The sequence below is a fragment of the Aulonocara stuartgranti genome (assembly GCF_965226115.1).
Source record: "Aulonocara stuartgranti genome assembly, chromosome: 19".
Lineage (NCBI taxonomy): Eukaryota > Metazoa > Chordata > Actinopteri > Cichliformes > Cichlidae > Aulonocara > Aulonocara stuartgranti.
This window is the reverse complement of record NC_138955.1, coordinates 9,964,284-9,980,844: the sequence shown is the minus strand read 5'-3', so window position 1 is coordinate 9,980,844 and position 16,561 is coordinate 9,964,284. Positions and strand designations below refer to the sequence as shown.

Genomic DNA, 16,561 nt, shown 5'->3' with positions numbered 1-16,561 from the left:
ATTTCAAATCATATCTTCCAAACCAAGTTTTAACATTTCTGTTTGCCCAAAAATTAAACATGATAATAAATCATCTAGTCCAAAAAGGACGTTTCCGAAAAAAAGTCTGGAAATCCTCCGCCGTCCATAAACGTCAAGACTTCTCACGTCTGCAATTAATACGCCCATTAGAGGCGTATTAGTTAAACCAACTGGCAGGCATCACGCTAATTGCTCACTTTGTATGCAAATATTGGACACGTTGTTTGGGCAAAAAAGAGGGAGGAGGGGGGCGAGGTGTAGGAGAGAGAGAGGGGGTGTGTGGGGGGGATGGGATGGGCTCTGTTGTCAGTTGCCACCCAAGATGTGATTCAGCTCCAACAATTACCATTATCTGTTTCCCAGTTTGACGATACGGGACGAATCGGTAATGATGACGAGTGTTTCCTTCGCTCATTCTTGAAGCTCTGAGGATTTTTTTTCTCAGTTCACACCTAACCATCATTGGGTGTCAGCACTCGAGCTATTCAGGTACTCAGCAGAGGAGGAGGCTATTTATAAGCGAGCCCCTTGTGTTTGCAGCTTATGAAGTGCTGTTTGTGTAAATACGGAGGCCAGCGCGCACACTGGTGTTTGGACAGTGCGTGAAGTGGACTTTTTTTGTTGTTGATAGATTTGGTTTGAGTGCTTGCTTCTTATCGGCCAGAACAAACCTAGAGTGCATGCAAGGAAAGGATGGCTGCACCGACCAAGTTCAGTTTTTCCGTAAGGAGCATCCTGGATTTGCCTGAGCAGGATGCGGATGCAGCAAAGCGGTCTTCCCCGATTTACTCCTCTTGCTCTTCCAGCTCACCCTACAGCTCATGGATCGACTGCGAGCGGAGCCTTTGCATGTGTAAGTGGGCGTTTAAAGCCATGAGAGATGGGTGATAATGAATTTTAAAAACAACCCGCATTTAAAAACAAGGGGAGAAAAAACTAAGACTACCCTGAAATGTTTTAACAATTTGCTTTCTCAAAATGATAGATAGATAGATAGATAGATAGATAGATAGATAGATAGATAGATAGATAGATAGATAGATAGATAGATAGATAGATAGACACATCAGTTTAAAAATGCTTATTCTAACTTGCTGTTTTTTTTCTACAGCTTCTGACGATTGCAATTTCGAGGCCTCTCCTGACTCAACTAAGCCCGATGACCCGTCCCTCGATTCAGAGCCTGAGCAGAGCAAGAAGAGCAAGAAACGCCGCGTTTTGTTCTCCAAGGCCCAGACCCTTGAGCTGGAAAGGCGCTTCCGCCAGCAGCGCTACCTGTCGGGTCCGGAGAGAGAACAGCTGGCACGGCTGCTGAGCCTGACTCCAACCCAGGTGAAGATCTGGTTTCAGAACCACCGCTACAAGATGAAGCGAGGTCGAGCAGAAGGAACACTGCAGGACGTAGAAATCCCGCAGCCGCCGGTGTTGCGCAGAGTCGTTGTTCCGATCCTGGTCCGAGACGGGAAACCCTTTCACACATGCTTACTTGACTCTGAGAAATTTGGGTGTTTACCTCCGTCATCTCAGCCGGTGCCCTTCCCTTTAGCTTACACATCTCTTCAGCATCCATCATCCATCCATCCATCCATTGCTCTTCCTCCAAGGTACCACCAACACTTTCCGGCAGTGGCGGCGGCCTCCAGCTTCGCCTGGAGAGACTTTTGGAGTGATTCGGTTCATCTTAATTCTTTCAAGTAAAGGTCTCGTTTAACTCATTTAGAACGGCATCAAATGTTTTCTGAATGTTTTGTAAATGTTCGAGCAACTTAAACGTTTAGATTTTTTTCTATAGAACGAATTATATTTTGCACATTATTTACGCACGTATGCGGAAATTTTAAATGTTGTTTTCTCTTACATGGCTCATTGCTGTAGCCTTTAGATTTTTAATTACCGAGGTGTATTCGTGTGATTTTTAAGCCTTTTTAAATGTAATATTTACATAAATGACTTGATAATTGAGTTCCAGTAGCTGCATTAGGCGGTAGAACAGGATAGGAGAATAGGGGCAAAGCCGCTATATAAGTATGAAGGGAGAATATGCCATTTGTTGGTTTTAAGGATACTTTTTTAAAGATTTAACTGTCTTTCTGTGAACAAAATTATTAATAAAATTCTTCATATTTTGTATATTTTGACAATGTAATGTGCTTTCTTTCTTTCTTTCTTTCTTTCTTTTTTTATGTGTTGGCCCCAAAAGCGTGTACCCTGTGCATGCATTTCTAAAGACTAAGCTAAAGATAAAAGGTTTTCGTTTTCCTACAAAAGGTTTTGTGTAAAGATTTATGTGAAGTTCTAAAATAAAAACAACCTTAAAAGAAAAAAAGATTTTTTTTTTATCTAAAAAAATGTAGCAGGTCTTGACAGAGGCCCCAGGGAGCTTTTATAATGTTAAAAACGAATTTTGCACCCAAAAGCTGAGCAAACATCACATCTGAACAGACTAGGTTTGGCATAAGAATAGCCAGTAAACATTAAGGCCTGTCCCTCTACAGCACGCTGTTGTTGTCTGGGACTAAGAGCTGCTTTTCCCTTATACAATTAACTTTTGTTATTCTGAGGAAAGTGGTCTTAATATAGCTATTAACTTTATCTGGAAATCTTGGTGTGTGTGTGTGTGTGTGTGTGTGTGTGTGTGATTATGATGATGATGTGATTTTTGAGGGGCATAGCAGTAAGTGAAGGCAAATCATCAACCCTTTTTCACTTCTCATACAGAAATGTAATATTTATTCCACAATTGAACTGTTCTAATTTACAAATGATTTAAAAAGGCAAAATGAGCTCTTACTGTTGTTTTCTAGTATAAACACAACACATTTGGGTTTTTGTGTGTCTGCATTCAGGCAACAGTTTAAACCAATCCTCGAGAATAATACAAAAACATTCACTACAATGTTACTTGTAATATTATAGCTTATCCTAAATATAATACATACGTGACTATTTTTTAACATTGCTGTGCCACCTCAAGAAAGCAGGTCCACTCATGCTTATCTTGAAAAATATGCCTCAGTGTTTAAAATCATGTCAGTTTTTCATCAGTGATGAGGGGGGTCTTCTGCTTTCACGCCCCCTATAATGTTGTTTGCTCGTCCTGTGACCCTGCAGCCCATCGTCACTGTCACCTGGCCCTTTGTCCGCATCACTGGGGCCACCTTGTATCACATATGGAGGGGACTGGCCGAACCCCTCAGCTCGCTGCATCTCTCCTTAAATGCTCTTTTTGTTTGGGTGTCTCTCTGTGAATGGACCATTGTCCCTCATCCAAAAGGGACCGAGACAAAATCTTTAGTGTTTCAATTCCCGTGATGTTTAATCAGTCCCTGCGACAAATTTATGAGGTTTAACTGCACAATGGTGTTTTAAAGCATCTTGGGGTTTAAGGGTGACAAAGACAGGCTTTTTAGAGGTTGCCATTGGTTTTTTAAGTTGGTCAGAAGAATTGCCTGAAAAGGATGGGCAGGCTAATACATGCCCATCCTATAGTTTTACTCACTGGCCTGCACTGGGGCCCCTCCAGGAAAGTTATAAGGAGCTATAAGGTCCATGCTAAGGCCACATGGAGGAGTTTTAAATTGTTGTAAAGATGCTCACCAAATATTGCCACCTTTTCAAACTGTTTTTTAAAAATGTAAAATCTTATATTTATTTGTAGAGAAAACATTAAGACCAAACATTTTAACCCCAAACCGGCCTTTACGGTTATTTTGTCAGATGTTATTTTGTTTGCTTTCTATACTACAAACCTACAAATCAAAGTCAAAAAGCTGGACTGGCCATCGGGCATACTGGGCAATTGCCCGGTGGGCCTATGATGATTTTTCATTTTTATGGGCCGATGTTTTTTGTTTGAAAGGTGGTGGACTGGCCAACTGGTCATGATCGACTCTGGCCTGGGCAAATTACAGCCAATGAGGTCGAACTTTAAAGTTCCGTATTGAGATGAAAATGAATGCGATTAGAATTTATTTAGCATTTCTTTCTAGTATCAGCTGATGTTTGCTGGAGCCACAGCTGTAAAAGCTGCTGGTCATGATATCGGTTTGGATATGTGGTGAGAGGGAAACATGAAGATGAAACCAGGGGATGTCCTTACTGAATCATCAGAGCTGAACAGGTGATGTAGAAACATGTTTACCTTTTAGGTGACATGAATGAGTTGACGGGAAGTTATGAACTGTTTCTGAGAGACAAATAACACCAGGATCCTTTTCTAAGTAGCTGACAGCTGGTAACTGTGCAGGGGCGGATCTAGCAAAGCTTTGCCAGGGGGCCAGGTAGGGCATTAACAGGGAAAGGGGGTCACAATGAAATACCTTTCTTTCTTATTCTCATTTAAAATGTCTAGCTTTTAATAAATGATTATCTGAATCTTACAACCAAAATGTTAATCTTAAATGTATAAAAATCCATTATTGTATATAGTAACTATTAAATCTAATATACATCCTAAGCCATAGTACTTTTTCCTTTGGGAAGGTATCATCTGTGCAATCTGCAATTCTGTTGAAGAATGGTAAATGGTAAATGGCCTGTATTTATATAGCGCTTTACTAGTCCCTAAGGACCCCAAAGCGCTTTTACATATCCAGTCATCCACCCATTCACGCACACATTCACACACTGGTGATGGCAAGCTACATTGTAGCCACAGCCACCCTGGGGCACACTGACAGAGGCGAGGCTGCCGGACACTGGCGCCACCGGGCCCTCTGACCACCACCAGTAGGCAACGGGTGAAGTGTCTTGCCCAAGGACACAACGACCGAGACTGTCCAAGCCGGGGCTCGAACCGGCAACCTTCCGATTACAAGGCGAACTCCCAACTCTTGAGCCACGATCGATGTTGAATCTATTTAATTATTGTAAAAAAAAGAAAAAAAGAAGAAAGAACCAAAAAAAAAGGTGTCTGTGCATTTGTTTTACACATGCATTAAATTAAAGTCTATTACGTCGATTAAGCATCATGAAGCGGAGGGTGCGGGGTGGTTCCCTTATTTTGTTGTTTAATATTTCTGCTAAATATGTTTAAAATACCAGAATCGGGAGGATGTCGTAAGTTTAAGTTTATTAGATCGATACATATATACCAACAAGACAGTGTACATCACTGTTTTCATTCAAAGGCTTTATGGCTTTTCCTATAATACCCGGTGGGCTCAAAATTCCCAGGCTGATTTTTTGTCCCAGTCCTGCTCTGCCTCCACACAAAACTCATAAGTTAGTTTCACTGTTGCTCCTCTTCTGGTTTGTTGTGTTCTTCATGCAAGAATATATTGACTTCTGAGTTTGCTTTGCTGTAGCTTAGCTGTTTTGTTTTTTAGAATGGAGTAACATCAAGGTTTAGCAGTCAGCCCTCCCAGGGGTCTCAGTGTTTTGCCCCTAGCTTTTGAGCATGCCTTTACCTCTGAGTGGGGCACCATCTTCTAATGTGCTTTGTTCACCCCTTTGAGCAAAAAAATAATTTGAGCAGATATAGATGTAAAGCTTTTCTCACTCAACACTACATAAAGTGAGAAAAGCATTACATCGGCATGTCCACTATGTTTAAATCCTTTTACATCTGAAAGATTAATGTGAAGTTATATTTTAAGCAGGAGTAAAATAAGTAAATGAAAAAGAGAGCATTAGCTTATTTCTACAGTGGCTATCACCTCCTGGTTTGCACTTAGCTGACTGGGGTTTTTCTGTGTGGAGTCTACATTTTTATCTGGTGCCTGCATGGGATCTCTCCGGGTACTCCAGCCTCCCCCCTCAGTCCTAAAAATGCAGGCTAGACTGATGTAGCCTATATCCTGGGTGTACCTCACCCTTCGCCCAGTGACAGCAGGGATAGGCTCTAGCTGTTATTGCTACAACCAATGACAAATATAAATAATTGCAGTCAAAGCTGAAAAAGTCCCTAAAGATTATTGATATTAGCATATCGATAATGTTCCTCTTACTTTATAATGAAAGACTTTTGGTTAAACGGTAAATGAAACATTTGATAATCACGTTATCAGCTATGATAAAAATACAGTCATGTTTAGTCCTGAAACATGCGAGATGGCATGGATTACAGAAATTCAATAATAACTAAGATATATCCTGATTTAAATCAATAAACCAGATCAGCGATCATTTAATTGTAATAAACTGGATAACACATCAGTACCTCAGAATTTAATGGTATTTGAGGCTGAGAAGTTTTTGAGATGCTTATCTGTAAGAATACTGTATTCAAAAGATACTCAAGTCCAATATAAAGTAGAAGTAAAGGAATATCCTCTTAATCCTCCCAGTATCAAAATTAATACAGAAGATTTATTATTACTTTATTATTACACCTTTAGTCATTTTAATGTTCAGTGTAACTAACTCACAGATTATAAGTATAGTATTTTTTTCTCTGAAGTAGAAAGGTGAAGTCCAATAACATGACTCAAGTGAAGTAGTGCTACATTTAAGTACTTAAAGAAATGTGAATGTAGTTTTACAGCTAATATGATCTGATGATGATACTCGTAATGTTGGAAATAAGAATGGATTAGTAGGTGCATCAAATACTGGGTCCTCAGGTGGGAACGACCCTTCTTTGATCCTTTGTTGATAAGCTCAGGACATAAGAGGGTTCAGTTGCTCTTCATGGTATTCACAGTGCACCTTCCTCAGTTCCACATGCCACCATTTTCGCCTTTGCGTTCAGTCCAGATTGTATCTAATGGCAAGGATTTGATTGCTTGTTGGAGGAAGTAACTCAACAAACAGATGTGGCAACAACACTTCTACACTGAAAATATTGGTCTTTCAGGTTTTGAGGGTCATGACCAACCTCACTTTGTTGCATTTAAATTCTGCTGGGAGACATGAGATCCCTTATTGCAGTTTGCTATACCCACTGTGAGAATTTGGGTATTGTGTAATGATCTGACTTTCCAGCACTTTTTCATAGGTGATTTAATACTAAACCAAAACTACCGCAGTTTGAGTTCTTTTCTAACATATACAGAAAAACTAATTGTATTATTTTTGACCTGTTCAAACTACTCAGTTTCCTTATACTTTCATGTTTCTCTTGATGTTCACCATGATGTTTTTGTACTTCAGTCAGAGTCTGTGTATCACATTAGACATTTTACAGTTTTATACTCCATACTGCACATTTAAAAAATCGACTGACTGATATAGGTTAGTGTGGCATATTTAAAAAAAAAAAAAAATAATAATAATAATAATTATATATATATATATATATATATATATATATATATATATATATATATATATATATATGTATATATATATATATATATATATATATATATATATATATATGTATATATATATATATATATATATGTATATGTATATATATATATGTATATATATATATATATATATATATATATATATATGTATATGTATATATATATCTGTATATATATATATATATATATATATATATATATGTATATGTATATATGTATATGTATATATATGTATATATATGTATGTGTGTGTGTGTGTGTGTGTGTGTGTGTGTGTGTGTGTGTGTGTGTGTGTGTGTGTGTTTCTGTGGAAAGGCCAAAGAGTGAAAATATTTAGTTTAAATTTGAAAAGCTTTAGCGTTATATTACCCCCTCCTTGGGTAAAAGAGAAAATACACACAAATATGGCATGGGGTCATTCAATACATGTCACCATAGAGCAAGACAAACAAAAAGAAACTAAAATAAATACATCTATCAATAAATTACTCATGTCCAAATGCAGATAGAGCTTCCTTAAGTTTTGCAAGTTTACACTGCATAATAATGTCTTTAGGGCTAAACAGCTCCCGTTGTCTTGTATTCATTTGGTCTCAACCTAAAATATACAGGCAGATATTTCTGTCTGTGCGACTTAAAATCCCATTCCATCCCATAAAGCACCTTTAAAAACAACAACAGGGCTGACCAAAGTTCTGTACAATAACACAAAACTTAAAAGACAAACACAGGCCAGAAGGTCTAGAAATGTAAAAACTTAGAAGTTAAACAATAAAGGAATAAATCAAAAAGTAACATAAGATCCAATAAAAGAACTACATTCAGATAAATAATGATAACCTGAAAAGCTTCAATATATGAAATGTCTTCATTGCCCTACACCTCTACACCCATACAGATATAAGACTGTCTGATCAAATAACTGTTAGTGACTTTCAACAGATAATCCCAAAAAGTCTAGTTTTAGTTAAAACACTAAAGAGCTTTCCTAGCTTGCCCCACTTGTGAATTTGTGTAATGGCATTATTTTTCATAACATTCATGTGACGAGAATTATCATGTCCTCAAAATGAATCTGTGGGTATTTATCAATAAATAAAGCATCAACCTCCAGATGGCGCAAGAACACACGGTATCATTTCGGAAACCCTCTCACTCCCGTCATGAAAGAAATGCACTAAAGGGTGATTTTCGTTGCTTGGATGGAGAGAGCCTCTGGACCGCTAGGGGTCGTGCTTCACTGGAAAAACACTGGTTTCACTTTTTGGAACTCAACTACTACGTTACTTTGAAGCTGCTGATTGGGTGCAGCAGTATGTCTGCCCCTAGTGGCATCATATTGGCTTCGTCTCGTGACGTCATGTTTCAGCATTTCCTCATAGGCTGTGTGACAGGGTCCAACAACACCTCTCATTTGAACCAAGTGGATTTTTCAACGTCTACAAAATAAATCTCAAAAATTCAGAATGACGTGAGCTGATTGGATAAATTATGAGGTGGGGAAATAAAGGGTTATTACTAATTAGTGACCTCCTGTAGTTCACAGTTGAAGCTGAAACAAGGAAATGACTCACGAGGTCGTCAGGACTTTCACGTGACACACATGCAGCCCACTTTTTCTCTCTGTTTTTTCTTCTATCCTTCTATTTTAGGCTGTTTACGGGTACAAGGTGAATGAGATGTAGCTTAGTCAAGAAAACAAAAGTTGGAGTTTCGAAAGAAAAGAGTATTCAGGCAAGCCAAAGGCTGCAGGAGCAATAGCAGGTAGTTGCTGCACCTCTAATCTGACCACTTTGATAAAGCCAGAGTCAGCAGGGTTAGTGTTTTGGCACAAGAACACTGTTGACATTTAACAAAGATAACTTTGTAAAGTGGCCTGAACGCTATGCTGGTTTTGAATACAAATTACAACATGGTATTTATTATTTGTCGTATTATTTCAAGAGAGATAGATTTATTTTATGTATACTTGATAAATTGATGAAAACGCGAGTGTGGATGTTTTTGGAAATTAATTTGCAACGTTCAGTATTTTTATATAACATTTAAACGTGGTACATTTGTTATTTTCCTGCTGCTCTGGATATCTTTTAATGTAAAAGAAATTAAGGGTTTAATTGATATTAACAACAGCAAGCAACTTCCGTTTTACTTTTTATCGTCCGCATTTTATTTTTCAAGGTCTGTAGTTGCTCTGTTGAGTATATCATGCACCAATCAGTTCATAACTAACAACATGAAGCCTCAGTAACAAAGGCTCGGTAGCCTCATACCCGCCACTTCAAAGTGTCCTCATTATTGTGAGGAATTAGTCGGAACATTTGAACTAATTGCCACTAATTGGCCGTAATAACTGTGTGCCAGAACAAGAAAAAAGTACTGATTTAGATGATTAAGAATGTCTTGCGAAATTCCGTAATTAAGGAATGCATAAGCAAGATTTACCTTGGATGCAGAAAGATGCTGTAATTTTAATTGCCTGCGATTATGCACCCGCACTGCGGCTATCATCCGAACAATTTATTGCAGCTGTAACATTTAGTCTTGGACTATAAGACAATATTGCTTCATTAAAGATTGGATTGGGTTGTTTTGGAATAGAATGGATTGAATTGTTTTGATATGTATATTGTGGGGACTCCTTATATTGGACTAGTGGGCTGTAAATAGAGCGCAGATTATCCTGCAAGGACATGCAGGCAGCCGTGAAATATTCACAAGCCAGGAAAATAGCAGAACTGGTGATTCCCGTGACAAACTGGCAGTGATCTGTATGCCACTGCAGGCTACACACTCACGGCGCTGACCCTAGCTCCCGTTTGGCAGGTCTTTGCCTTTACTGCGCCATTCTTACTATGACAAACAAGCAAATATTATATCATGTAATTAAAAAAAAAAAAAAACATTTAGAATCACAGCGGAGTGAAGGAGATCACAGCGCAACGGCCAAGCGGGGTTGCCACCAGAAGACGCTGTGTTTCCTTAATTCCTGTAGGTGAGATGGTTTGAGTCTGCAGGCGCAGACTTCTGCGGCATCTGGCACCTGAAGTTAGACCGCCCCACAAGACCTCTACATTATCAGCTGTTTTATCTGTTTAATGTGTGCACAGGCTCAAGGCATCACAGACTGTGTAAGTAGAAGTTACTGCATCGATTTTAATTCGCCTATTTGTTTTGTTCGGTGTAATTTTATAAATTCTTGGGATTTGTAACCTATACGTAAGATATTGATTTATAACTAAAATAATCCTAAATAATAATAATAATAATAATGATAATGATAGTAACTATATATATATATATATATATATATATATATATATATATATATATATATATATATATATATATATATATATTGTTTGTGAAGAGGAGAATTCCACCTAAAAGTGAACTCAGAGGCACCACAGGGCTTTTAAAAAATATTTTCTCATACAAACATACAAAATTTTACAAATGAGATATGATTGGGTTAAACGGTAATGCCTCCTTGAGCATTAAGGCAAGATGCTACTGAGGGCTATACCTGGCGTTGTGCTGCAGGAGAGTAGCTATTTGAACGCCGTTAACTTCGCATGAGCGCCTCTCCTACTCCAGACTCAATTTTTTTCACTGGGTCTCTTAGACGAGTGTGTGCATCTGAATTTAGGTAATGCGCTCCTTGCGTCCAATGATATCAAAAGGAAAAAAAGAAAAAAAACGAGGGGGGTTAATCATTTACGCAGCCACTTAACACGCGGATGTGTATTTATTTACTTATCAGTATCAGTCATTTTCCCTCCGCGCAAGTGCACTTTTGCATGTCTGAGTACGATAAGGCATAACACAAACAATCCTGCAATCACTGGAGGCCTCTCATGGCCATTAAAAGTCAGTAGTTCAACTGAGGAGTGGTTCTCCAACTCTCAAGTCCATATAGGCCTCCTTTCATCAAGAGGCCCTCGTAAACATCACTACAGTTAATAAAGTGTATTGTGGTCACTGCAATCTCAAGGTGCAGCCACGTGTTCATCAGCAACATCAACAAGTCCCAAACTCCACACATGCAGCAGCTGCAGCGTGCTCGGACACCGCTTGCAGTCTCGGGGATGAACATTTATGATCATGCACGGTGCTTATGTTATTGTTAGTGGGAGGGGAGCACATGTCTTGTAAATGAAATTACGCTCGACGAAAGGAGGCTAGAGCTGTTTTGTATTGTTGGCGATGCCCCGCCTCTGATGGTAGCCTTAAACCTGGCACCCAGCTAAAACAAACCAAAGCCAGCACCGAGCTCCCACTCAATCCAATTAAGGCGGACTTGAGGCGCTCTCTTACGTGTTCATCTACCAGGATCGACGTTGAGACAACAGGAAGCAGAGGGGCTTTGGCCAAAAAAAAAAAAAAAAAAAGGCAGAAGGAGAGATTGCCTTGCCTTCTAATTTCTCCCTCTCCAGCCCCAGAACAATGTCGATGAGCCCTAAGCATACGACTCCTTTTTCTGTTTCCGATATCTTGAGTCCCCTTGAGGAGAGCTATAAGAAAGTAAGTATGGAGAATAACAACTTGGGGGCACCTCTCACTTCTTACCGGCAGCCGCAAGTCTCACAGGCGGCGATGCAGCAGCACCACATGGGCCATAATGGGACTGTGTCTGCGGCTTACCACATGACTGCGGCAGGTGTTTCTCAGCTGTCACACACGGCCATGGGGGGCTACTGTAACGGCAACCTGGGCAACATGGGCGACCTGCCGTCTTACCAAGACGGCATGAGGGGCAGCGCCACGGCAACCGGCTGGTACGGAGCCAACCCAGATCCGCGTTTTTCCACCAGTGAGTATCCTGCACCTGTTCTTTGACTCCAGCTTGGAGTTATCACAGTCCGCATTGAGCTGAAATCCATATTTTTGCGGATGTTTCGTGGTGCTGTGTTTTAGGAGTTGCAGTACAGTTTTTATAATCTTTACGTTTTTCGGCACAAAATTGGCATTTTTCAAGTTTCGGTACTTTAGATGTTTCCAGTAAGGAGGGGCAGAAATCGCGCAAATATTCAAGTTTTTAATCCACAGATTTCAACATTTGTAAAGATTCTCACGACAGAAAAATAATGGAACAGTTTTCCTTCAGGGCTTTCACACTCATCCAGCAGTAACAGCTTTGCTGTCATTTATGAGCGGCTCCTTAAATTTGGTCGATGTAGTTTATGAACACGCTTTCACTTTGACACTTTTGAGTTTTAGGTGTTGTAAATAAAGGTGTCTGCTTCTTTGAGACCCGTGAAGATTTATAAAAAGCTGATAATTGAGTAACATTGTTGATTTTTGCATCTGCAAATGATATTTGTCCATACTAAATTTTCTCTCCATATAAATGTCTCTATGTAACACGAGAATATAACTTTAAAAAAAAATTGAATTTAATTACAATTATTTTCCCCCCTCAGTTTCCCGCTTCATGGGCTCATCATCCGGGATGAACATGGGCAGCATGGGCAGTCTCAGTTCCCTGGCAGACGTGGGTAAAGGCATGGGCTCTCTGTCAACCACACCGAGGAGAAAGAGGCGAGTGCTGTTCTCCCAGGCGCAGGTGTACGAGCTGGAGCGACGCTTCAAACAGCAGAAATACCTGTCGGCGCCGGAGAGGGAACACCTGGCAAGTATGATCCACCTCACCCCGACCCAGGTGAAAATCTGGTTCCAGAATCACCGGTATAAAATGAAGAGGCAGGCAAAAGACAAAGCCTCCCAGCAGCAGATGCAGCAGGAGAGCGGCTCCTGCCAACAACAGCAGCAGCAGTCACCTCGGAGAGTAGCTGTGCCGGTGCTGGTAAAGGATGGGAAGCCGTGCCAAGGCAGCGGCCACACGCCCACATCCTCCGCTCAGACGCACCACCAGCAAGGGGGCAATGTCATGATTATGTCTAACAACACGTCCGGCCTCGGCCAGCATCAGAGCCAGCAGGTGGGAAGCACAGGTCACTCTCCAGACTTGGCGCAGCACTCCTCCAGTCCGCCCTCACTTCAGAGCCAAGTGGCCGGCCTCTCCCACCTCAACTCCCCCGCCGCAGAGTACGGCTCGGCCTTGCAGTGTTCAGCCCTGTTATACGGCAGGACATGGTGACAAGAGGCGCCGGCTATGATTTAAATCTAATTTTAAAAAAGAAAAGACATTTTTATGTTAATGCTCGGCAAGTTTCACTGTAAATGTGCGCACTTGAACAAGAACCGAGTGAAACCGACGCAGCTCTTCTTGAATTTTTTCTCCTCCCCATTTCGAAAGGAAGTGTGACTCTTGTGGAAGAATCACTTGTTCACAAACTGCGGATGTAAAAGTCTTGGGATTTATTTATGTAAATTATATTGACACAAAGGAAGAATCAGCAGTCAAATAGGCCCCATAGTTGGGATAACTAAACCCGAAACAGAGACGCAGATAGACTGCAGGACTGCTGGGTGCTCTTAAATTTCCCTCCTCAGACACAAATGTGATGACTCTGATTCATAATAGAATTTAATGTAAGCCGTAGATCTAGCTTGTATATTTCAGTAAAAGGTTTGAATTTTAGCTATTTGTTGTACAAAGTTTTTGACGCTATTGCCGGTTTGTTGTCGTTTCACTGGTATTTGTACGTTTTATTTCTTTGTAACTTATATAGATATTTGACTTACAGCAAAACAGTCCTATTAATAAATTATGGAACCCAAACAGTTAAACTTTGTTGTGAAATTAAATAATTATTTAGGTAAAGACAACAAAACAGCAGGGTTATTATTATTATTATTATTATTATTATTATTATTATTATTATTATTATTATTATTAGTTTTTTGCAGATAAAATGCAAGAAAGAACAAGCAACTAGAAGTTTTCAAAATATGTTCAGATTTGTCAGAACGTGGGAAAAAATAACTAAATGCCGCATTAGTTCTGACATGACAGTAAATACTGGGGCCTATTTCACCCCCCAGCCCCTGTTTTTTCTCCTGCTAAATCACATACCTCGCAGGCTTATCGTTTCATGGCTGCAACTCACACAAGCATGCCCTGCAGAGTAAACTGAGCCTTTTATGTGCTTTTTTCTTTTCTCTTTCTGTATGTGTGTTTTCTCTCGGCGTGAGTCAGAAAGGTAAGGTACCTCGACTCCCAACATCAAACACAAACGCTGCTCAAAGGGCAGCTTATCGATGAAATCCCTCGCCAAACAGCGCCGTATTCTTCTCAAAAGAGTCGTGAGGTGAAGTGTTGGCGCGGGGCTATCAGATGGTTCATCAATAATCAATCCGGGAATTGAAAGGAAACAGGCTGTTTGTGTCGGGCATTAAAAACAAACCTGCCTCCACACAGATATTTATATATGTTAAATATTAGACTGTAGATTTTTTTTTTAACCCTGTGGGATGTTTGACACTTGGAGATATCTTTATTTTCAAAATAAAGAACTCAAGCTGTAATTTATTTCCCTTTAGTTGTAGGGTTCGGTAAATAAAAGGTATAATAATCATTAGAGACTATTCTCCTGCCACCTAACAGAGATATAGGTCTTAAACAGTAAACAATGTGGTAGCTAAGCGGCGGGGTTAATGATGGGCGATTTTCGGTTATGGCTTGACCAGGGTAAGTTGTTTTCAAATCAGCGCTGTCATGTGTCATAAAGCTATAATTTTAGAGCCTTTCAGACAGGATACGTAATGAAAATAATTTATCTTTAAAGCTTTTTTTTTTTTAATCCTCCAGCTTCTTGGCTTCTACTGGCTTTCATTTCTGATGCTGCCTGAAATAAGTGAGGATTTAAAGCATACACTTTAATAAAACTTCTCTGGATGTTTATCCGTTGTCTTGAGATAATTGATCTTTACTCCACATGATCCAACCAAAGTAATTTTTCCTTCCATTTGCCTATCTGACTTTTCCGGTCCTGCTGCACTTTTAATTCCTGAAATTTTATTAATTATATGGAAACTTCTTTATTTCTAGACCGGAATGTACTCAACTATTCACATACTACTGTTTTTCAAAGTCACCCAGCTTTATTTGACGCCCGAGGTGACCATTATGTTTTGGGGGTTTTTTGTTTTGTATTTTTTAATATTCTCTATTTTTTCTGATACTTACCGTATGCATCGGTGGCCAAAGTACATGCGGCTCATATAGTACAGTTAGAAGCCTTAGTCCACAACTGGACCACAAGTTGTTTATATGACTTTTGCATAAGTCCCATTTTAGCACAAATTCTGCAAAACACTCAGAGAACTGGGGCTCAGCAGTGCTTTTTGCTTAATGGGGGCTAATGTTAATACAAATACAAGAACATTAACTGATTTTCTACAACTTTGTATTTAAAATCCAAAAGCATATTCAGTCAGTATTATCGTATAAAAAATGTGATGTTCAAAAAAATTAGGCACTAAACTCACGTCCGTCTCCTTTCCAAGCACGCAGTAGGTCTTTCCCTTGAAGCCAGAGAAAGATACAGTTTAAGGGCACCAGGCAGCCCCTAGAAAAGCAATTTTAGAGACTTTAAGTGAAATCTTACCAGCATCAGAAACTATCTTCTATTAGGTATTTTGCAGAGCAGGTTTTGTTCGGGAGAGAAGTGAGAACTTTGGGATTACATTAACATGTCTTTGGCGCGGTGTGTGGTCTTTGTGTGCAGCTTGTAGCTGTTGAGAATGACTTGTTGGAAACGTGTGTGCTCTCATCGCTCTCTTTTGTAGAAACCCACAGTGCAACTTCTCAAGTCTTCCTGCCTTTATTGTGGGCTGTCTTCACGAACCCCAAGCAATTAGTCTCTAATCTCAAGGTAATCATATTTGAGTTAGTGACTAGCTGCTGAATTTCATTCACCCAGGGACCCAGTGTATCAGTAGTACGTAGTCAATACTCAATTTAAAGTTGAGGAGGACAAAATGTATAAAATGTGTATATATATATATATATATATATCTTCAGAAATGAAATAAAAGCGGGGGCTGGGGTCTCTTTAACTTTTATTTTAATTTTCCCTCAAAATGTATAAATTGTGGATTTCTTTTCAGAGCACATTAAGCATTTTATTAGATTCTTTTTATTAAACCCAACAAATATCGACATCGCGGTAAAGAGACAGCCTAACAGCTAACTAGTTAGATACAGTGAGCCTAGCAGGGCAGTTATCAGTAGCTTGGGTTTCTTTTTGTGTTTGTTTTTTTAATTTGTTCTAAAACTACAACTTACAAAACAGTTTTCAAAAGTTTTTTTTTATATTGGGAAAAATTCAAATAAGAGTAATGCTCACGTAGATTACCTATTAATATTAACAGACCTGCAA

The 16,561-nt window shown here is 39.5% G+C and overlaps 2 protein-coding genes across 2 annotated transcripts; both read left to right on the top strand.

Annotated features, from left to right (window-relative positions):
- Positions 1-711: 711 nt before the first annotated feature.
- On the top strand, positions 712-1,719 carry nkx2.9 (NK2 transcription factor related, locus 9; the record flags this gene model as incomplete). The annotated part of the gene is made up of 2 exons (XM_082516193.1): positions 712-874; positions 1,133-1,719. Exons 1-2 carry the CDS (start codon positions 715-717, stop codon positions 1,717-1,719), a joined length of 747 nt encoding a protein of 248 aa, XP_082372319.1. The 5' UTR covers positions 712-714.
- A 10,001-nt stretch (positions 1,720-11,720) lies between these two features.
- nkx2.1 (NK2 homeobox 1) lies at positions 11,721-13,374 on the top strand (the record flags this gene model as incomplete). Its single annotated transcript, XM_082515110.1, has 2 exons — positions 11,721-12,087; positions 12,698-13,374. The coding sequence occupies 2 exons, from the start codon at positions 11,721-11,723 to the stop codon at positions 13,372-13,374; spliced, it is 1,044 nt and encodes a 347-aa protein (XP_082371236.1).
- Between the last annotated feature and the right edge of the window lie 3,187 nt (positions 13,375-16,561).